At 36.7% G+C, this 25,000-nt stretch overlaps 1 protein-coding gene across 8 annotated transcripts in view; it reads left to right on the plus strand.

Moving 5' to 3' along the window:
• LOC135197931 (multifunctional protein CAD-like) overlaps positions 1–25,000 on the plus strand; it is a 271,724-nt gene that overhangs the window by 49,483 nt on the left and 197,241 nt on the right. For 7 of the 8 annotated variants that reach the window (XM_064225193.1, XM_064225192.1, XM_064225195.1 and 4 more), the window contains 3 exons: positions 5,123–5,268; positions 5,441–5,786; positions 13,682–13,823. In XM_064225193.1, coding sequence (XP_064081263.1) covers positions 5,684–5,786; positions 13,682–13,823 — 245 coding nt within the window. In that variant the 5' untranslated portion in view covers positions 5,123–5,268; positions 5,441–5,683. The remainder of the gene's footprint in view (positions 1–5,122; positions 5,269–5,440; positions 5,787–13,681; positions 13,824–25,000) is intronic. The other variant, XM_064225194.1, reaches the window with a different exon arrangement.

Genomic DNA, 25,000 nt, shown 5'->3' on the forward strand with positions numbered 1-25,000 from the left:
GAGTCAGTTTTATTGCTTCCTTTAATCTTAAGTTTTGCTTTTTTTCCCTTCGTCTTTTTTCCTTTTATTTCTGGCTTTTGAGGAAAACTTATACTTATCGCTCCTTTGAAGTGGTCAGATTACTTGGGCAATACATACACACACATATACGTGTATATATACATATAGTATATATATATATATATATATATATATATATATATATATATATATATATATACTGTGTATATATAAGTATTCTTTACCATAACGCCTTTCACGGAATACTAAGTAATGTTAATGCCCTTGCAATTCTTACAGTTGTTTTTATCATCTTTAAACTTATGTAATGGATATATCAGATTTTTATCCATTCCTTTAGAACCTTTTCTAATATAGATGTGCCATACAACCCCTGGTCAGCCATTATTGCTACCAAACTGAGACATACCACTTTCAATCCCATTCTCTCTCTCTCTCTCTCTCTCTCTCTATATATATATATATATATATATATATATATATATATATAATATATATATATATATAGAGAGAGAGAGAGAGAGAGAGAGAGAGAGAGAGAGAGAGAGAGAGAGAGAGATGCCAAACGTTGATTGGACTGAAAGTGGTATGCCTAAGTGTGGTAGTAATAATGGCTGACCAGGTGTTGTATGGCACATCTATGCTAGGGAAAGGTTCTAAAGGAATGGATAAAAATATTGATATATCCATTACACAACTTTAAAGATAATTGAAACAAGCGTAAGAATTGCAAGGGCATTAACATTACTTAGTATTCCGTGAAAGGTGTTTGGTAGGGCTTTGAATGTGAAAGTGAAATATAGCAGAAGGACTGACAGGGAATGAATATGTGGATCAGTTCTGTGAGAATTATGAAATTCAAAGGAAAAGGCTTCATGACGAAGAATTCATTTGAAGGGTATCAAGAATGTTATGAATAAATGATTAGTTAAATGTTTTTATGACTGTTTAACGGTAAAAGTGGTCAGAAACAAGGATTTTTTGCCTAGATAATTGTTTAATATATTCATGAATTTAACGATGCAAAAAATTTGGGAACGTAAAGAGATGCTGTAGAAGCCAGTGAAAGAATTTAGAAGCATTTGCAAGAGGGTAAGTGGAAACCGGGAAAATAAAGTAATGAATATAAATATGGGTAGTGGGTTAATGGTAGCGGTTCGTTAACACTTGGAATAGATATAACTGATGATAACAGATGAGAGACGAGGTGAGTAACACAATAAGTGATACAAGAAGGTAGCAGGGTAGGTGCGAGAAAGATTGGGAAGACACTTGGAATGTCTACGAAACCTAGGGTGGGATTGTTTGGCGGGAGGAATCGAGGAAACCCCAGAAAGCGCTGGATAATTGGTGCGAACGAGTTATTGGAAAGGAAAGGTCTTAATACGCAGGAATTGTGGAAGTGTTGGTAATATGGAAGTTAAAGGCCCTGTGTGTTGGGGGTTCGAAGGTCTGCTAATGAGCCTCTAGTAGTAGTGTAAGAGGCGACTAATGTTTTGGAAGTTTTCTGAACTGGCTGTTGGCTCCTCCATGGCTCAGCAATCAGCAAATGAACGAGACAATGAGTTTTTAATTTTATTTTTTCCTAGCACCAAACCCCACTCCCCCACCCACACGAATTCATGTTTTGGGGAACAGCAAGATGGTGCAATGTATATATATATATATATATATATATATATGTATATATGTCATATGTACATATATATATATGTACATTATATATATATATATATATATATGTATAGATATATATATATATATATATATATATATATATATATATATATATATATATATATTGCACCATCATGCTGTTCCCCCAGTGACTTAACGACCTCTTGTTCACTATCGTTGCACAAGATCGATCCTATGATGGGAAACGTCTTTAGGCACACTTCTTGAGAAAATGTATTGTGCAACTTAGCCCAAACATTGAATCATGTACTTGTGTGATTATCTGCTCTCTCTCTCTCTCTCTCTCTCTCTCTCTCTCTCTCTCTCTCTCTCTCTCTCTCTCTCTCTCTCAATTATTACTTCAGGCTGTAGTGACGCAGTAAGACAAAAAGATAACACGATTGATGCGGTCAAGTAGGAAATAACACTGTCTCCTTTCTCAGTAAAGAAGGATTTCTTCAAGTTTAGACCGCATTATATCCTCCGGGAATTAAACAATCTTTCCTCCTTTTCGCTAACTTCATTTGGGTTTTTTCGAGTCAGTGGTAAAGTAGGATAAACAGCTAATTGCATTTGCGAGCTAATACATATACATTTATATAAATGTGTATATATATACAATATATATTTATATATATATAGATATATATTATATATAGATATATATATATATTTTTTTATATATATATATATATATATATATATATATATATATATGTATATATTATATACACATTTATATACATGTATATGTATTAGCACGCAAATGCAATTAGCTGTTTATCCTACTTTACCACTGACTCGAAAAAACCCAAATGAAGTTAGCGAAAAGGAGGAAAGATTGTTTAATTCCCGGAGGATATAATGCGGTCTAAACTTGAAGAAATCCTTCTTTACTGAGAAAGGAGACAGTGTTATTTCCTACTTGACCGCATCAATCGTGTTATCTTTTTGTCTTACTGCGTCACTACAGCCTGAAGTAATAATTGAGAGAGAGAGAGAGAAGAGAGAGAGAGAGAGAGAGAGGAGAGAGAGCAGATAATCACACAAGTACATGATTCAGTGTTTGGGCTAAGGGGCACAATACATTTTCTCAAGAAGTGTGCCTAAAGACGTTTCCCATCATATGATCGATCTTGTGCAACGATAGTGAACAAGAGGTCGTTTAATCACTGAGCAACGTTTGGTTGGTCTGGCCAGTACTTGTTTGGGTGACCAGAAAGAAAATGCAGACGATATCGGATAAGGAATATATACGAGCATATATATATATATATATATATATATATATATATATATATATATATATATACATACACTTTTTACGGTTCTATTTAGCATAGATCTGGATGTATGATACTCAATGACATCATGAAATTTCTTCTGCCCTCAAAACAGAGGTGGATATTTTCATATATATTTTCATGGTTATTTTCGATAATGACAAAGCAATACAGGAGAGATGACTGAATTTTTATTATTATTATTATTATTATTATTATTATTATTATTATTATTATTATTATTATTATTATTATTACTTACTTACTTACTTACTTACTTACTTACTTACTTACTTTTACTTTACTTTATCTTCCCGCCACTGGCCTGTGGCATACGGGTGATACAGTTCTTCTCCATCTGTCTCTATCCCGAGCCATTTCCTTTGCTTCCTCTAGGTTATGGATTTCATCCTCAAGATCCCTGACAATTATGTCTATCCAACTCGTTCTTGGTCTACCCAGCGGTCTTCTTCCTATTTGTACTGCTCTCAGTGCTCTCCTGGGGTCTCAATTCCCATCCATCCTCTCAACATGTCCAAACCATTTCAGCCTTCCCCTCTTCAACCTGATACTGACTGGCCTTTGCCTCAATCTCATCCTGATGTCTTCATTCCTAACATAATCGTCCCATTTAATGCCAAGTATCCTTCTCAGCAGCTTCATCTCAAAAGCATCCAACCTTCTCTCCTCTGTTCTGGTCAGTGCCCAGGTGGACGAACCATACATCAGAACTGGTAGTACTACTGCATTAAATATTCTCATCTTAGTTTTCAAGCTGATTTCATGCCTTGGCCACACGTTTTTTCTCAGAACCTCAAAAGCTCTTGCTGCTCTTAGTTTTCTTCTTTGTATATCTTCAATTTGCTTCCCGTCTGCTGTTACCACACTTCTCAAGTATACAAACTTCTCAACTTGCTTGAGTTCCTGTCCTCTGATTGTCATATCCTCCATGTGCACCCAACCGTCATCCCTGCTCACAATCATGATCTCGCTCTTCTTTGTACTGATGTTCAAGCCAAAATTCTGTCTCTGTCTCCATCCTCATTACCACTGCAACATCATCAGCAAAGTCCAAGTCCATAAAAACTTCTCTACCAATACTAGCCCCTATGTTTTCACTATTATTATTATTATTATTATTATTATTATTATTATTATTATTATTATTATTATTATTATTATTATTATTATTATTATTATTATTACAAGTAATTGACCATGTTCTCGTAATGTAATAAATCTAAGTCAATGAAACCTACACACTTAATGTGGCTCAGATAACCAGCGTTAGTCCTTTTCGAATATTACAAAATTGCAAAACTATTTTTGTTGGGCACATGGCAACTTTACGGAAATTCCATTGATAACTTACCGGAAGTGGAGCATGATAAAGTATCGCACTTGACTCTGCAGTTGAGGAGAGAGAGAGAGAGAGAGAGAGAGAGATTGAGAGAGAGAACGAGAGAGAGAGAGAGAGAGAGAGAGAGGGAGGGAGGGAGGGAGGGAGGGAGGATGAGTATTGTTGTTAAGACACTCACCAACTTTAAACATTTTCGTCTTCCTTTAACAATCTACGTGGCCTAGAAGACAAATATATTTGCAAGGAGACCTGATGAATGAATGCCTAACTTAGATAATTAATAATGAGTGCACAATTAACGGAGCCAATGTGGGTACCATAGGCCATTCTTCTATAAAAGGAAGTGCATAGGGTTCTGCTCTTAAATCGGATCCAGCAATTCTGAAAGTTCATATACTCGGTACTCTAAAATTCACGTCATGCGTCACTGATATCGTCACCGGCTTTACAAAAGTTATCTGAATCTTTTGTATACCCAAGTCCAAATTTGACCCTGACGGCCAAAGTTTACCGCGTTTCTTTTCTTTTATGGAAACTTCTTTAGACAGAACAGGTAAATTCTTATGTGCGTTAAAAGGTAAGCCTGTTACCTGAGAGGCAGGTACATTTTAGGGCGAAAACAGATGGGTCACCTTGATAAGAAAGGGTGAAGAAGAGTAAAACTGGCCCACAACAGTACAGCAGTCTCGCTTGCCACTCCGGGAACGCCCTCCTAGAATTAGATTGGGCTGTGTTTTGTTGTCTTTATTCAGTACATTTGATTGACACGATTTATTTCTAGATTCCGGGAAATATCGCTGGGAAATCCCTCGGGGCAGAGTTAAAACGACGGCTGTACGAGTTTCCAAGGGATGCATTAAAGAAAAACAATTCCTAGAAAGTATACTCTCGCTAATCGGTGCACCCGAAGCTGTACCGGCGTTTTCAGTAAGTTTCGACCGATTCCTTTTGGGCTCGGCGCTCGTTGTTGCGTGTGAAGTAACCTGTAATCTGTTAAAAACATTGTCGCCTTTCGTTGCCGTGATGAATAATCATTTATCATTTTTACTTTGAACCAATTTATGGCATTAATTCCATGTCTCTCTCTCCTTTTGTTTAGGTGTTGGTCAAGATACCTGACCGAAGAGACCCGAGTCGATCACGTGGTCTGTTGGTAGGACATGGCTGAACTCAAGTCCTTCGACTCAGTGCTCGCCCAAGTGTTGTGGTGAGCACAAGTCTTTCCCTGCAGAAGAGGCTGAAAGACCATCCTGCAGACCTTGCTCGAGTATCATAACGCCCGAGAAGCAACTGTTAACCTTGATTGCACCATCGAATCATTAGGCCGAGTAGCAACTCCAACATGCCGACGGCGACGCAGCAGAAGGCGACCCTCATCTTGGAGGATGGCAGCGAATTTCAAGGGAACGTCTTCGGCGCCCCCGTGTCCTTCGCTGGAGAAGTGGGTGAGTGGAATTTTATTTATTTAATTTTTTTTTTCAAATGTTGGATTCCTTCATTCTTTAACTGAACAATCAGAGAACTGTCAGAGCAGTTGTTTGTTGCCAATCGTTTAGGTTACAGGTTGCTATGTTTGAGTATAGTAGTTACATTCTCACATTGTTTTCATAATTTTATTGTTGATAAAGAAGGTGCGATGCGGATGATAAGTTAGTGCCATTTAGTATATTCAGTTTTCCATCCATTTATTATGCCATAGACCACTAATGTAGAAACTGCACTGAAATTTTGACCTTGTGTTATACTACCTTCGGAAGTGGCTATTTTGCAAATTAGGTAATTTTAGATGAACCATGGCTGCATAAGCTGCATTATGACAGAAGCAGCGCGGAGTGGGCGAAAGTCCCATTACGTATGCTGAAACTGTGTTGCGATGCAAAATTTCTGAAAGCGTTATGCAGATGAAGCAGTCATGATGAGTGGACCTGACATCTGTGTGATACCTGTATATAAAAATATCTTAGGCCGGTTTTTTTAATTACATTGAACTCCAGCCCGTCTACTCTCAGAGAGAGAGAGAGAGAGAGAGAGAGAGAGAGAGAGAGAGAGAGAGAGAGAGAGAGCAAACAGGAAACTCCTCTTGGTTTATCAGTGAATCATGAGAGCGGGAGACTGAGTGAGAGTTGTTCACCAAATAGGAAACTTGCTTTTGTTTTATTTGTGAACTATGAGAGAGAGAGAGAGAGAGAGAGAGAGAGAGAGAGAGAGAGAGAGAGAGAGAGAGAGAGTTGTTTACCAAGTAGGAAGCCTGCTTTCGGCCTATCAGTGAATCATCCGTTGAGAAGCCAGACATCATAGATAACAAATGGATAGTGATGATCTGTTGCCAAATTAGTGAATTCAATAGGATTTGCACGTAGTATACGTGTCATGCATTGTTGTCTAAGATTAAGCTGGTTTTATGCCAGCACGGGCTCTTGCTCAAGAGCAGCCCGTCGAGTCATGCATTTGCTCGTGTGGGGACACGCGTTAATATTTTATTCTATTTGGATAAATTCTGTATTTATATGCAAAGAATAGTTCTGCGCCATGTTATTTATCTGTATTTTTGCACATACCTCGAGCGTCCTTTGTTTGGTTCAGTATGAAAATTCTTAACTCTCTTTAGGCTAATAGTAGAAAAATAATGGTTTTTATTTTTGAACCTTTCAGTTCAATGTGTGTCTTTCATAGATGCAAAATCCTTCATAAAAATTAACCCATACTCTTATTGTACTGTATAAAGCAACAGTGCTGTCTATCATTGATAATGGAAGCGAAATATATGGCTCAGCATCAAATCCAACACTGAAAACGTTAGACCAATTTCACAACGAAGTCCGTAGAAAAGGTTCAGGAGCCTTTAGATGATCACCAAAGCCATTTTTACAAGCTTAATTGGTGAACTACCTTTCTCTCACTTCTTAGAGAGTTAGTAACAATGAAGAGTGCTCTGATAATTTAGACTAGTGATTAACCAACCAAAAAGTTATTTTGAATTAAGAGATATTTTTATCAACAATCATTTACCACATTTCCCAATTAGAGCTAGAGTTCATCATATCAGAGAGAGAGAGAGAAAAACACGCACACAAGTAATTCTGACGCGTCTTTGAATAGACCTACTCTTTTGACACATAGACACTTAATGAACAGTCCACATGGCCCTCCTCCTGAATGCACAGAGTGCAAACTGATGATAACAGTCAAATATGTATTGTGTGAATGTCCAAAATATAACCAACCGCAATTTATCGACTTTTGGAAGTAAATCAGTGAGGGAAGTTTTGTCATTCTTGTACATTTAAAGTAATTCCAAACTTGATATGCATGAGGAACTGTAATTTAATTAATAAAATATAAAGATAAGCTAATAATGAAAATACGAAAACCCATAGACCGTTCAATGAAATTTAAAAACAAAATTTATAAAGGGCACTTAACTTATTCTGAATTTTAATATTTGTGTGTGTGTGTTTATAGAAACATGAGTATATTTATTTATTGTGTGCGTGTGTTCCAGTGTGAGAGCATATGCCTTTGTGCAGTTTTTTATTTTATATTCTTAAATTCATCACACCGAGTGAACTATTTGGTTCCAGTGCTTGGCCTCTGGCCCAGACCTGGTCTTTCTTTCAAATCCTTCGGGCCAGCCCTGTGAAAGCTGATAGTCAGCTCAGTGGTCTTATTAAACGATTTTAATATAATAATAATAATAATAATACGTAATAATAATAATCTAAGGCCTTAGACGGAACATAGGAATTATATGAGGATCTTTTAATCGTCATCGAAATTCCTGTTGATGTTTATGAACGTGTGTATTCGAGTCCCTCGTAGAAACGGTATTTTCTCTTGTATTTCTTGTTCGAATTCAATGTAAAGTAAAGTTGATTCTTTTGGTTTTAGCACTCTGACACTCTTGTAGCCATATCGCGGGGTGATTGGACCAGTCATGGCAATTTGAGGCACTGTCAGTCGATCCCTCGTCTTGGCCCAGATTTTTCTGGCGAGCCGGATTTTTACATTTTCATCTTATTTTTGCATCGATTAATTAATTACCATTTTAATCTTTATATTGTCGCATACATTTTCGGTACTATTTAAGCTGTTTGGCACCCCTCCCCCTTTTTCCTGTGGTCTTCACGTTCAAAGGGACGACAAACGTTAGACTCAACAATTCAACTTGACTTGTTCTTAGAAAATTCTGTCCTCGCTCATTATCTGTCCCCTGATCCATCTCAAAGTTTTGAATCATATTTGCTGTCATAATCTTGCTGACAGTTATGTGTGGGTACTTGGATTTACTGCTCTGGCCATTGCTTGTGACGATACAACCGTCAGTTCACATCAATACTCTGTTATTGTGTGTGTGTCTGTTTTCCTTCCTCCTTTTTCCCTTTACAATCGTAGTTCTAAAGCTTGGTTACTTCATTTGGTCAAGTGTCTTGTTCTGTCTTCCCCATTAAGCCGAACTTGCTTCCACGTCACACCCCAGATCTTTTACATTCATTTCCCCATCATTGGAAGCAGACACATTGATTTATTAATTAGTTCTTGCTGGCGTCGCAAACAGACACAAAATTGACCATTTTTGGGGGTAGCAGCTCGGAAAACCCGTCCTACTCCGTGCAGTCGCAGTCGTCGGCATGAAGCATATCCACGAATTTGGCCCTCGGATTTGCTTTTATGAATAGGTATATTAATTCCTAAGCATATTTCCCCGCTCTCATGCATTTTAATATTCTGGATTATACTCGCGTTTCAGACAGGACCAGAATTCTGTTGATGCGAAAGCATTAAGAAAAAAAAAACTATTGGCGTACTAACTGACCAACCTGGCGCTGCCAGGGACAACTCAGAATGACAACCAACTCTCTCTCTCTCTCTCTCTCTCTCTCTCTCTCTCTCTCTCTCCTGTAAGTTAGATGCCTTAGTTACATGGCCCAGAATTTTTTACATTTTATATTTCACCTTTTCTCACCCCGGGAAACGACCAGGAAAACTGAATGACAACCGATTAACACTCTCTCTCTCTCTCTCTCTCTCTCTCTCTCTCTCTCTCTTGTGAAAATAGCTGCTTCAATTACATCCCAGCGTTTTTGACATTCATTATTTCACCCCTTCTCACCCCCATTCCTAGCATGGCTGAACTTGGGCTTAAGGATATCAGGAGTGACACTATTTATCTCAGCGACCTCGAAAACTTTGGATCAGACACTTATATATGTCATTTTCAGTTAGTTTTGCATGTCATCCTCTTCCCATCCCCACTCCCTTTGGTGCCAGTGGTGTCTTTCTCCCGCAGTATTGCTCAATGCATATCAGAGTTATTCTGTCACATACACCACAAGACATATTGTATATATTATATTATATATATTACATATTATATTATATATATTATTTATATTACATATATATAATATATATATATTATTATTATATATATATATTACAATATATATATAATATATATATTATATATATATATATATATATAAAAGACCTGAAATTTCGAACAAATGCCGAACTGATTGCGTTTTCCTAGGTGGCCAAGCAGAAGAAGAAAAAGCAGAATTTCTTTCCAAGGCAAAAAAAAAAAAAAAAAAAAAAAATCACGAGGCCAGAAATGGCCCTGAGGTTTTCACTATCTTTCCTTCCACCAAGGAGACTTTTGTGTTCACCTGACAGCTATTGGTTCATTTCATAGATCGTTTGTCGCCTGAGGAAGGTGTGGGACGGGAACCTCTCTCTCTCTCTCTCTCTCTCTCTCTCTCTCTCTCTCTCTCTCTCTCTCTCTCTCTCTCTCTCTCTCTCAGGTTTCAATTGTTTCGTCTTCCCTTCTCATAATTCTCATCCATATAAGTCTGGGTCTCCAATTCTTAAGATATATCCCAGCTGGCACGATCACATACTATGCTCGCATGGGTTGTGAGAAAGACATGACCAAGCCATTCCCCATCTCCCTTTCATCATTATTTCATATACAAATGAAACTTCCGTACTTCCCTTTTAGTTTTCTGAAAAGGAAACTATTGTGTCGTCCGCACTTTTTCTGTCCACCCTCAGATTTAAAAACTACTGAGGTTAGAGGGCTGCAAATTGCGATGTTGATCACCCGCCCTCCAATCATCAAACATACTAAATTGCAACCCTCATGCTGCTTTATACCAAGACCAACGAAAGATAGGTCTATTTTCGCTGTAGCGGCTCTACAGGAAACTCGATTGCGCCGAGGAAACTTCGGCGCACTTTTTGCTTGTTTGTTATTGTGTTCCCTCGACCCTGTCTTCTGACACCTAATACCCTTAGTGCATTCATTACTCTGTTTTTCTTAGACCTATTTCGAGTCCCGTCCATAAAGTCTTTCGCGGATTTCAGACTTTTATTACACACAAACCATGTTAGGTAAAGGTATAAGGTTTTCTTCAATTTCAGCGACAATGACTGAAGTTATTTTTCTACATTACTAATAAATTTCAACATGTGCCTCCTTTGTTGCCCGGAGTACGTCTAAGCGAAATTCTATCTCACGCCAGGTATTCCCCAACATCTCCATAGTTACCGTTGCTAGAGCTGCTGTTATCCTTGCTTTTAAGGTCTCAACATTAGGTACTGGTGTACTGTACACTTTATCCTTGATATAACCCCGTAAGACAAAATCAAGAGGGGTAATGTCTGATGAACGTGGTGGCCATTCTGTTGGGTTCTCTGTCCCAATCCAGCTGTTGGGGAAGGTTGCAATGACATCATTTCTGCTATTCTTGACTCAGGTGGCGGATAGAGTGATCACAGTGGCATCTGTAGGCAAACAAAAGAAACGTTAGTCATTGCTCAACAGAATGGGAAAGTTGTACGGTCATATCCACACAAATTTTCAAGTTATTAATTTGATTAATCAGGGAATGACTTTATGAACACCCTGTATGACCCTTTCTGCTAAAACAAGCTTTGTAAATCCTGTGGTGTTTTGCTGTTGAAAACAGCATCACTTTCAAAAACTAATGTCATTCCTCCAAACAAACCTTCCTCCGTAAGGGGCTAGTGCCTTCAGTGAACTCACTCGGTGCACTGCAGGCATTACTTGGGGCTCTTTGCAGCGCCTTGTGTCCCTACCTGCTGTCCCCTTCATTCCTTTTGCTGTGCTTCCGTTCATATCCTTTTTCTTCCACCGTACTTTCACCCCTGCTAACAATTTTCCTCTCAGCACTGAATGGCCTCGTAGGTCCCAGCGCATGACATCAGGCCTAAATCTCATGTACCAATCAGACCTTCACTTCCGTCTCCGACCACTTTTATCATGATAAATTTTTTGAGAGGGCAAATAGCAAAGGCGAAGCAACAGCTTGTAGCTCCAAACTATTTAGTACAAATTCTTTCGACAAGAACTCGTCAGCGTAAACTTTGTATCTGCTTAGTTTATGGATAATTCCAGTGAGTAATAAATACTTCTGTTAAAATGATTTAGAGACAGATGCCCTTTCATATTATTAATCTGCGGACGCTGTCAATTGGCTTCACTTTAATTAACAAAAGCCATATAAAGAGGATTTTTTACTTCCATGCGCTGCTCTAAAGTATGGATTAGCATAAATATTGTACAGTGCAATGCCTTTGTAAAACACGCCTTTTCATCCTCAAGCTTTATATCAGTTTATTTCACCAACCTAATTAGAATAAGTATGGTGAATACCTTCATCACAACCGACATCAGTGTAGTACCTTTACCGTTACCACGTTCTCAAGTCTAGTTAGTATACGAGGTGTATTTTCAGCTAAAAATCATCTTTTGAAGTGATTCCATCATAACTTAGCGTCTTCCATCTCATACGTTTCTTCATCATTGATTCCACGTCAAAAACTGTGAATTCATTTGGGCATAACAATGAGAGTATCTCCCACTCGTATGTTCCGCCAAGCGCTGTCATACTTTTTCTGATGTTATCGATCCATCCTTCCTTGTGACAAGTTTTTTTTCTGTTCAGACATGGACATTATATATATATATATATATATATATATATATATATATATATATATAACAATATATATATATATACATATATATATATATATATATATATATATATATATATATATATATATATATGTTGATTTGTAGTAAATTATATTTCAAGGCCGCATTATAGTAAAGACAGCACCTGAATAAACTTTCATATTTGGAATGAACATTATATGTAAATAGAACATAACACACACACACACACACACACACACACACACACACACACACACCATATATATATATATATATATATATATATATATAGATATATATAGTGCGTGTATGTATATGCATTATAGTGTGCATGTTTAAAATCACGTATCTGAGATGCATCACTACACAGTATACGACACACTGGCGCTCACATGATGGAGGAGGAGGTCGCCCATACATCAAGTGAGCCCAACAGAGTCCTATAGTATCTGGAACGACCCATTGTACCCAGATACAAGTCGTGCCTCGGAAATAGAATGCTCTCTGTGTCTCGGGAAACGGTACTCTTTTATTTATTCTTTTTTTCTGGAATCGCAAGTACTGCAGTGCTTGTCTTTGTCTTGCCGCAGGAAAACGACCCCGTGATTGCTGCAGATATACTATGTATGGTTCAAGTTGTTTTGTTGTTTATGCGAACCGTCGTGTTGTTAATTACTCCGTTGTCTTTGTTGGTCTTGTCTTTTGTTATTGTAGTTGTTGAATAATCTTTTGACGGTGTTTGTGATCTTAATGGGAGTGTTCTGTGATTGCTTATTTCTTTTATTGTGTTGTTTTGAGGCATTACAAGAAAGGAAAAGACTTGTTTAATAGTTTTGAAAGTGCGTTAATATAAAATACGTGATTACAGTAATACACAATTTAACTTTGATGCTCGCCTTTTACATTTACGCCAGAGTGGGAATGTGCCCTTGACAGCCAAAGAGTTATGCAGATATAAATAATTTACCATTTTTATACCAATGTTCTTCAGTAACTTTATCGGAAATGGTTCTTTGTTTGCCATTGGTGTTATCAGTTACCTTATGAGTTTGTCAATTAACATTCTTTGAAAACCACCTAACCTTGACCCTTCAGTGCATCTCACCTGGTGCACTGTAGGCATTACTTACGTAAGGGTCTTTGCTGCGTCCATTCGGCCCCTAGCTGCAACCAGTTTCATTTCTTTTACTACACCCCCATTCATATTCTCTTTCTTCCACCTAACGTACCCTCTAACAATTGTTTCATTTCATAGTGCAGCTACGACCCCCCCCCCCGCCCCCCCCCCCCCCCCCCGTTACACCTTTCAGACCTTCTCCCTCTGTCCTAAATTCTATATTCTATTCTACCTTTTTTACATGTTCCAGACGGGCATGGTGGGGTATCCCGAGGCATTAACGGACCCCTCCTATTGTGGGCAGGTGCTGGTGCTGACGTACCCTCTGATCGGTAACTACGGCGTGCCCCAGACTAACACGCTCGACCAATACGGACTCTCAAAGTAAGTGAATTAATTATTTATTATTATATTATTAATTATATTATTATAAAAACAAAAACCAATTGATATGGTAAATGTATTACGATGTAAAATACAGTTATTATATAATTGTGCATTTTTATTACACAAACTTTCACGAAATTGTGAATTTCTTAGCCATTATTATTATTATTATTATTATTATTATTATTATTATTATTATTATTATTATTATTATTATTCATGAAAATAGAAGTTCCGCTAAAGAAAAATTCAGACCGACGTACTTAGATATATGATCATTAAAACAAAACCAACACTGAATGAATAAGTAGACAAACAAAATGGAATAAATCAGAGATCGCCCCCATTCCTCCCGTCTCGCAAGAGTTGTCACCTCCTGACATTGCCAGGAAAACTGTACGCGTTAAATGGATGGAGGTATCTGGTAACCTGCCAGCGTGACGGCTCCAGAATGAAGCAGTATTCGCAATCTGTCTCTGTCCTTCCATAAGTCACTAGTCTGTTGTGGTGCTTTGAGTGATGCGAAGGTGGTCTCTGCCCCACGGCGGTGGAATGGTTGCCTTTGGAAATTGGAGGTTACATTAGGATTTAAATTTCCCTTCATCTAACAAATTTAGTTGCAGCTGATGATCGAGTTTTATGCAATTACGAATTTTCTTAATTGGATTACAAAATTATAATTATAAAGATAAATACTTAATCCTTATAATTTGGACAATTAATGTAGTCTCGTAATTTCGGTATTTAATAGGTTATTCGTGCGTAATGCACATGGGGACATACACGTTTCTTTATAAAATAATACTTTAAACTTAGGGAAAAAACGAAGAGTATAATTCATATTCTTAACCGTAGAAGATACCTTGCGTATGGCTAGAGTAGATATTTTTAGGAAGGCGATGTAATTTACGACTGATTTTGAGAAAATTATCTGTGTAATTTTCGAGTCATGTTTTGCCCCGAGAGAGGGCGCTTTCTCTCTTTTCCTGTGACCATGCGAACTGAGAGAGAGAGAGAGAGAGAGAGAGAGAGAGAGAGAGAGAGAGAGCGAGAGCGAGCTAGGAAAAAGACCACAAAATGAGAGATAAAAAAAGAAAACGAGAGAGAGAGAGAGAGAAGAGAGAGACCTAAGCTTCTGGATAGAAAAATCGGCTACGTAATGAGAGAAAATTGTATAGTAAAGATGATTTAAGAAGATAACGAGAGAGAGAGAGAGAGAGAGAGGCCCAAGCTTTGAAAAGGGAAAAACACCCACAAAATGAGAAGGCAATTCACATTAAAGAAGATTAAAAAAGATGATAGAGAGAGAGAGAGAGCGATCACCTGTGCCTTTACTCCTATTGTTTTAGTCCTCTCCCTTTATTATTCGTCACGTGCAGACGTCACGTGCGGATGCAGAGAGCTTTTTTTTTTATGTATAATACCGCGACGGGGCAGCCGATATTTTTTACCTGTGATTGAGATTGGGGTAAAGGAGAGCCGCCCTCATTCCCTTTCTCTCTCTCTCTCTCTACTCTGGTACACAAGGTACCATCTCTCTCTCTCTCTCTCTCTCTCTCTCTCTCTCTCTCTCTCTCTCTCTCTCTCTGATATTGATTATAGGAGTAATGTCATGCAATGTGCTGCTGTCATTTCTCTGCAATTTATTCGTAACTTAGAAATATATGGTCGGGGAACATGATGTCTATGCAGCTGTAATTCCACTTCAGAGACTGAGCGGTTATCAGATAGCATTGTTTCAAACAGTGTTGAGGGACCGAATTCAAGTAGTTACAGAATATAATTGACACCTACTCCTGGCAGGCCGCACCTTGGGACACCCAGTGTAACGCCTTATAGGTCGAACTGTCAAATAACGAAGGTGACATCGAATGGACTTTCAAAACAAGTTATGCAAATTAGTAAAAAGAACCGGGAATAATAGTTAAACCCCAGACTGTTCAGGGTGCGCCTTTTAAAAGGCCGGACGAAATCGGCTTGAAAATCCGGCAGGCTTAGAATTTAGCTCTGCCCAAGGGGTCTCTGTCCGAGAACGCCCGAACCAAATGAAAATGCTCCAACACCGAAATGAACCGTCCACCGAAAATGAACCTGACTTCCAAGGTCACCATACATCCCACCTCTTGTCCTGCTGTTTGTGAGCACTCACCCCGCACCCCCCCCCCCCCCCCAACTACTTTCCCCTTTTGTTGCCTCATATGAGCTATAACCAACACTTAAGCACTACGAGGGAAGGACACAGTACTGGGTACCTCCGTTGGAACTATAGACTCTCAAATATTCAATTGGAGACTGGGTCTGCCATTTTTCCACCGGCTTCACTTTTTAACAGATTGAATCTTGTTACCAACCGAGATTTTTTTTTGTCTTGTATTTTTTTTTTTTAACCACCTCCGCACGGCTTGGGAGGTATTTTTATGACTATTTAGAGAATTTTATTCTTCAAATATATGCCGGGGCCACCTTGACCATAATCTCTCATTTACTCGGGAAGTGAGGTTCTGCACAATATTGATCTTCCCCGGCAGGATCAGTATTTTTTCAGATATTTGTCACTTTTTAACACGCAAGCCGGCATTGCTACTCTCTCTCTCTCTCTCCTCTCTCTCTCTCTCTCTCTCTCTTCTCTCTCTCTCGCTTATATATATATATTATATATATATATATATATATATATATATATAGTACATAAATGTTATGTATATATGTATATATACATAATACATAATTATACTCGTGTATATATATATATATATATATATAATATATATATACACATACATACACACACACACACATATATAGATATATATATATATATATATATATATATATATATATATATATATATATATATATATATATATATATATATATATATATATATATATATATATATATATATATACTCGTGCATGTGTGGGTGTGTCTGTGTCTGTGGGTGAGTGTGGTTGTTGTGCTGATCGGCAAGGTAAAAAGACTTAACCTACGCTAGTCTCCTGACATTTTGGATGGGATTCTCCTCGTGGTTTATATCAAGAATCTGTGTTGAAAGCTCGTGCAGCAAAATGAGGATCGAATCGCCGGCTCTCATTTCGGCAGCCGCCCCAATCATTCACAAGCGAAAGGGTGATATATTATAATGTTTGATCGACAGAGCAACAAAGCGTCCCCGGTGCCAGAGTTGTCCTTATTCATTTTTGTCCCGAGCTTTTCATTTGTGACGTTTTTATGTCATATTTTGTAGGAAAAAATTGGAGTGTTTCTTCGAAATTATCGTCTTTTCTTGAAATTGTGTTGATCGTGGAAATTGTACATTGCTATGTTGTTAATAAGAAAATTACTTACTTCTCATAATGTTTAAAAAAAAGCAGTTGCACAAATATTACTGTATTAATATCTTTGGAAATATGAGCCTTGTTCTAGTGATGCTTTGACAGTATGTAGACCTCTGAAGCCTCGTAGATGATCATTTTGGAACTTCGAACTTTGTAGGAACTACTGTTTAAGAGGAGGTCACTCTGTCCGGAGCTGATGCAAAACTGAGAGAGAGAGAGAGAGAGAGAGAGAGAGAGAGAGAGAGAGAGAGAGAATGGGGTCAATGAAAACGGCCCCAACCTTGGAAAGAGATTCAAAAAGGAAAACTGAAGATGCTAGATTATTTCGTAGATCGGAGACAGCACAGTTTAAGTTAGTCTTAAAAACACAAGAACGTCTTATTTATCGGCGTTGAAATCGAGCAGTCTCCCCTGAGAAGCTCAATGAAAATGGAGGTTCGGCCTTATTTGATATGCCAAGATTTATCTTGAACTGTAAATAACTACTTGTTATAACAAAATCTCGTTCTATGTTGTTAAAGGCGAATGGCTTTTTGCCTGGCAAATTTTAGTGAAAATACAATATAACCTTGAAAGTGGTGGTATTGTAGAATATTATATACAAAACCATGAACTATCGCCTGAAATATATACAAACAAAAAACTCTAAATATATGCAAATAAAAAAAACCGCTATCGCTTTCGTTCTCAAAGCAGAAATAACTCGTCCTAACAACTTGCATATGTTTCTATTTTTTTTCGCACACTTTCACTTTTTTTCCTCCACGCGAATTCCCGGAGCCGGAGCGGTTGCGTCATGAGTCTTTTGGTTGTTGTGGGATCTCTATTGATTGACGTACCACTTAAATAACCTGCATTGCTGTCTTTTTTCCTCTTCACCAAGTCGTTTGGCGACGCTGCTGCTGCTGCTGCTGCTGCTGCTACTGCTCTTGTTCTCAGCTGGTCCTTGACTGGCGCTCTTGTCGCTTCTTTGAAGTTGGGTAGTTTTAATGAGTTTGAATTAAACCTTCTTTCTGTTGGTTTTGCGATCTTACTGCATTCAGCCAAATGGTTGCAATAAAATAGGGGTTTGTAGCTTATGTCTTTTTTCATTTTCATTTATTCATACTAATTTTGTTTAGCTCTGAAGTCCATCGTTTATTTATGTACCAGGGTGAGGTTTTTGAAAAGTACAAGGATTGGTCAGTGCAACTGAAAATGCGTGGATGAATTTCTTGTACGAAACACTTCCACTGCATCAGATTTTGTATTCGTGCGCTGAAGCCACTGCAGCAGCTCATCAAACCCCAATACACACTGTGCCATTTACAGCCATCTTGCACTTACGGCCGTCTTACTTAGTTTATCAAGGTCCCCTTTTCCGGGTCGTCTTCTACAACACCTACCCAGTTCCTTGTAGCTCTTCCGATCCTCCTTCCACTCAGCACTCCTATTTATACACTTTTCACAAACCTGTTGACCTCCATTCTCTTCACATTTAGTTCTTTTTGCACTTGTGAGAAATTAATGTTGAAGAAACACACACACACACACATATATATATATAATATATATATAAATATATATATATATATGTATATATATGTATATATATATATATATATATATATATATATATATATATATATATATATATATATATGTATATATATATATATATATATATGTGTGTGTGTGTGTATGTATATATATATATATATATATATATATATATATATATATATATATATATATATATATATATATATATATATATATATATATATATATATATATATATATATATATATATATATATATATATATATACACACACATATACACATATACACACACACACATATATATATATATATATATATATATATATATGTATGTAGTATGTATATGTATATATATATATATATATATATGTATGTATATATGTATATGTATATATATATATATATATGATATATATATGTATATATATATATATGTATATATATATATATATATATATATATATATATATATATATATATATATATATATATCTGCAACTGATTTATCTTGTTGAAAGCTGAGTCTTGATAGAAAGAGTAAAACCAAAATTTGTACATAAAACATCCTTTGTTTAGTTACGACTAAATGAAACTCAAAACACCAAAATATTGAATTGACTTCAGAAGTAGAGAACAATAATAATTTTTCCCGAAGGTTTCTATGGTAATAAGAGTTTTTCTATTAGAAATAGACTAAAACTTGAGGAGACTTTCATCCCCAAGTTAATGTCAAATTAGTGTGTAAACCTAAGTACGATGTCAGAGTAGTGTTTTAACTTAAGTACTCCATTGGTTGCTTGTTTAGGTACAAAGACATCGAGACCCTGGAACTACAGTCTCATGTTGTTTATAAATACTAGTGTAACTGCTGTAGTGCAATTTACATGGGAAAGACAAAGCGTCACGCACGTGTACGATGGTTTGAAAGTTAGGAGGAAGATTTGTTAGAACAAGCAGGCATTTAGCAAAACCACTATTCAGTGGCATACGGGATCATACAGAAAATATCACCGCCTATGCTTAGAATCGTTTTCAATTCTCTCTAGTCGGTGGCCTCCATGGAGCTGGCAATAGGAGGAAGACTGTACACTTCCAAATTGAAACCTGCCCTCCGTAACAACGAGAGGTCCACGTGGATGCTGTGTTTTGTAATCTTTAGTTTGTGTGTAAATCATTGAATCCTAATGATCGTTTGTGATTTAGTGATTTTTTAAATTTCCTATTTCTCCATCATCAGGTCTGTCAGACCTGATGATGGAGACAGTTACTCCGAAACCGTAATCGTAACTAGATAAAGGACGTCGATGGCCTTAAGTTACGAACTCTCTCTCTCTCTCTCTCTCTCTCTCTCTCTCTCTCTCTCTCTCTCTCTCTCTCTCTCTCTCTCTCTCTGATAGTCTGCATATTTACCCACAAGACAACCTGGAGAACTAACAAGCTTCAATTAGGCTAGGTCTAGTACTTGTGGCGACCAAATCTTCGTTCACAAAGAGTGCCCAGCCTACCAGAAAGTAATAATGTTCCACACAATAGCGCCGTCTCCTGCCACGGAGAGAAAACAAGACCAAAGACTGTGACAAAGAAATGAAAGGGGTCCAAAAGACTGAGGATCGTGGAAGAATGAGCGCGCGCCTAGAAATGATATATACAATTTACGCACAATAAGCCTTTTTTTCGTATCCATTAAGCGGAGACGTGACCATAAAAAAAAAAAAAACTGTCAGAAGAAAAGATTGCATCGGCTTCTCAACTGAGCACCGAGAGAAGACCTCCTTTTATTTATGTTCTAATTTTAGTACCTCGGGATTATTGGGTAACTCCATCCCGTGAAAGCGAGCATCCCTTTTGTGCTCAGGGGACGTTAACCGCCGCGATAAGAATGAGGTCAAAAGAAATAGTAGAGTCTGCGTTTTTTATTTAATATATTGTAGATTCTGTAGAAAATAGTACGCTTTATAATGGAAAGGTTACACACACACATATGTATATATATATATTATATATTATATATATATATATATATATATATATATATATATATATATATATATGTATATATATATATGAATAAAACTTGATCAGGAAGTATATAAAACGTGATGCTATGTATAAATAAAGGTTTTTGCAACGAAGGAAAAAATGAAAAAGCGAGATAGCCGAGTACTTTCGGTCGGTCTTGTTCCGAACAAGACCGAAAGTACTCGGCTATTTCGCTTTTTCATTTTTTTCTTCGTGGCAAAAACTTTATATATATATATATATATATATATATATATATATATATATATATATATATATATATATATTTTGGTGAGGTGTACCGTAGGCACTACTACTAAAGGGTCTTTGCAGCGTCCATTCGGCTCCTAGCTGCAACCTCTTTCATTCCTTATACTGTACCTCTGTTCATATTTTTTCTCTTCCATGTGCTTTTCATCCTCGCTAGACATTGTTTCATAGTGCAACTCCGAGGCTTTTCTCCTGTTACTTCTTTCAAACCCTCTTTAATGTTCATTTCTCCTTCAGCGCTGAATGACCTCATAAGTCCCATTGCTTGGCCTTTGGCGTAAATTCTATATTATATTCTGTCTTTGAACGTGTTATATATGTCTCCAATTTTTTTTAAAGAAAACCAGCGAAGGGACTTGTGCCGAATACTGAGATTGTGTGGCAGAAAATGTATTCTAGAGAACGGTTTATTTTTTGTGATGGAAATGAAGCAGGAGAGTGACTGGTTTGGTGCAAAAGTGGTTTTGAAATAAGGGCTTAGGTTTCTGTGGTTGTTCAGTATCTTTATTTGTTCAATATCTTCATGGCAGGAGCGATGTCAGAAATCAAGGAAAGGACTGTAAATCTAGGTACAAAATTATTGGGTAAGAAAATAAATCATGAGTGAATGTGGGTTAGTTGATGATTGTAGTTGATACAGTGATTGGGTGGGGATAGTGAAGAGAAGTTGTATATTTATTAAACAAGTCAGTTTGAAAGTGTTGCAAGAGGAATAAATTGAGAATAAAATTATATATATATATATATATATATATATATATATATATATATATATATTATATATATATATATATAGTGTGTGTGTAATGTTAATTTTCCATATAATAATGGTAACGCATTAATATTGAACTATGAAATCCTATGAAAAATAATCCTTGACACATCTTGCGTTATTAAAGTCTCCCCATTGATAGATATAGCACTCTCTCTCTCTCTCTCTCTCTCTCTCTCTATGTATTTGTGTGGGGTTCGAAACGGTATTGTTCATTTGTATTGATATCATTCGTATTGATATCGTTGGTTATAAACTTCGGGGTTTTGGATCGTATGATGTAATTAAAATTTTTTCGTACTTGATCCATTCATAACATTTGCTCTTATATGTTAGCAAATATGGCGTATGAAAAAACGGATGAGTAACAAAACAATCGATTTCAACGTTTTCGTTAACTCTACGGATGGCGCACGTAACTCGTTCTGTTAGATCCAGTGCATATGTATACTAATTATGCAGTTCCAGTGTAAATACTAGGGATAATGAGCGTTGATGACACAGTACAATAAATAATTAGTATCTACATGCATGATGGCAAAGTGTTTCTCACAGTAAGGCGAAACAAGTATATAGTTTATATGTGGTGCATAACTGCAATATTCATGCTACGCTGTGAACTCGTTCACGAGAGCTTACTCTTCAAGTAAATGTGATGTCAAGAGAGCTCACTCTTTCATTAAGTAATTGTGACCTTACGAAAGCTTGCTCTGCGATTAAATGTGACCTCAGGAAAGCTTACATTTTCATATAGTTTAGGTGACCTCACAAAAGTTTATTCTTTAATTAAAGAAATGTGAACTCAGGGAAGCTTACTTTGTGGGGAAATAACGCCCTTGCTAAGATGCCGCAACACTTATCAGTGAAAATTTGTGAGTGTTTCCTTCATCCTCTCCCAATCTGTCTTGAGAGCTATTCTCAAGAAATTTGTTAGTCTGAAGTCATGAAGGGTTCATGGAAGCACTCACTTTAATGACCTATTCTCGGCCGACTACTGATTAGAAGTGATTCTAGTTTGGTTTTAATTAAAAGGGGAATACGTTAGTTTTCCTAACAAAAGAAGAATCGAGGAAAATGTTTTTTGATGACATAACTCGCCCAGTGTGTGCTTTTCACAATATGATAAACCACTGATTAATTCCCTGTAGCATTGGCGTTTACGAAACACATACTCGTTTTAATGAGTAAGGCTATACTTGCAAAACTAATTAATGTCTAACAAGATTTCAGTCTGAAAACTGTAATGAAGACACCCCGTAGGTGGTTAGCGCCGTCAGTGTGCACCTCACATGGTGCACTGTAGGCATTACTTGAAGCTCTGTGCAGCATCCCTTATTAGCTGCAATCACTTTCATTCCCTTACTGTACCTCCGTTTATATTCTTTCTTTCATCTGACTTTCCACCCTTTAAGAAATTGTTTCATAGTGCAACTGTGAGGTTTTCCTCCTGTATACACCTTTCAAACATTCTTACTGTCAATTTCTCCTTCAGCACTGATGACCTCGTAGATCCCAGCGCTTGGCCTTCGGCTTAAATTCTATATTCTATTCTATTCTTGTAATGAATACATGATTTATTTTAAATCTTAGTGAAACCTTTTCCTGACTGTTAGATTAAGCCGGCTATATGGTGTCGCGGCCTCTTGCTCCTAGAGCTGTCCGTTAAATGTACGCATTATCATGTTAAAATACCTTCAGCTGAAAATAACTGTAAATCTTTAGCTGATGGAATTTCATCAGTTCTTCCAAGCCCGTGCTTTCAGGAAATGTATTTCCTTCAAACTGACGATGAACGAATTGATGGGAGCTGGCTTCTATTTCGACTCTACTGTTACTGCTGAATCTGTGTGAAAATCCTATAAGCTTGAGAGTAGCTTAACTTTGATTGCATGTCACACTACACAAGTAGTACAGTCCATAGATGTAAAATACAGTATTTCAGCTTATTTTCTAAAGCCAAATATGTTAGTTGCTGAAATGGTAATACATAATGATGATTTAATTGTGTAAATTCTTTTGCACAAAACTCCTAATAATCTTTCTAATGTTTAAATGTATTACTGTATACAGAATTACAAATTTAGGCAAACAATAGGTTTTCTGTTGCTGTTATAATGTCTATATGATTATACATTGCAAACGCAGTGAAATATAAATTAAGAGGAAAAGTCTTATGTTTGTAAAGTTTGCTTTGCCGTAGTTGTGATATAAATTATGATATTGTAGTGGCATTTGCATTGATCACGTGTCATCTAATCATTTTAATACATTTTTATCTATTCATTAATTAATTACATGCCTTTACTTGACTTCTGCGTCTGAGTCAAAGCTTGTAATTGAATTTTCGACCTGTCTTCTTCATCCAATGGACTTTAAAACTTTTGCATGGTTACTCAATTCCGGTGACAATACAATTTGAAATTATCAGTATGTCAGCAGTGACCTCTAATGACCCTACCCTGACCTGTCCCGGTATCTAAGGATTTGTATGAAACACTTCAGATTATTCATAACTTCTTTGACTCGGTAGAAAGGATAATAACTCTACGGATTTATATACCTTCTCTGACTCAGCAGGATCAATTAATAACTCTGCGGATTTTTTAAACTATCTTTGGCTCAGCAGGATATCAATTGGGTTACAATTTCTGTCAAAACTAAAAAATACGAAATAAAAACAAATATGAAAACATGCATTTTATTGAAATTCACGGAAAAGTAAAAAAATAAATTTTTTGAGACCAGGATTTTTTTTTTTTTTTTTTTTTTTTTTACAATTATTCGTGTCTAAAAACATAAAAGAGTGGGTGTCAAACATGGAAAGAAATGCTACAAGAAACGAAAATATGTTTCTTTTATTGTAACACTTTCATGTTTGGTGTCCACGCTTTTATTTTTGTAGACATTATTAATTGGAAGAAAATCCTAGGTAGTCTCAACACACCTATTTTTCACTTTCTAGTGCAGTTTAGTAAAAATGTGGTTTAATTTTTAAAAATATTTTTTTATCTTCTTAAGTGAGGTCTTTCTGTATTTCCCTATGCCTTCTCTTACTTCCTAATGAGCACCGTATTCTTTGAAAGCTTGAATTTCAAGTCAGTGGCCCCTGTGGGCTTGTTCCACATGAAAAGGGTTCATATTCAGAATAATAACAATGATAGTAGTAGTAGTAGTAGCAGTAGCAGTAGCAAGTAGTAGTAGTAGTAGTAGTAGTAGTAGTAGTAGTAGTAA

The sequence above is a fragment of the Macrobrachium nipponense genome, chromosome 21 (genome assembly GCF_015104395.2).
Source record: "Macrobrachium nipponense isolate FS-2020 chromosome 21, ASM1510439v2, whole genome shotgun sequence".
Lineage (NCBI taxonomy): Eukaryota > Metazoa > Arthropoda > Malacostraca > Decapoda > Palaemonidae > Macrobrachium > Macrobrachium nipponense.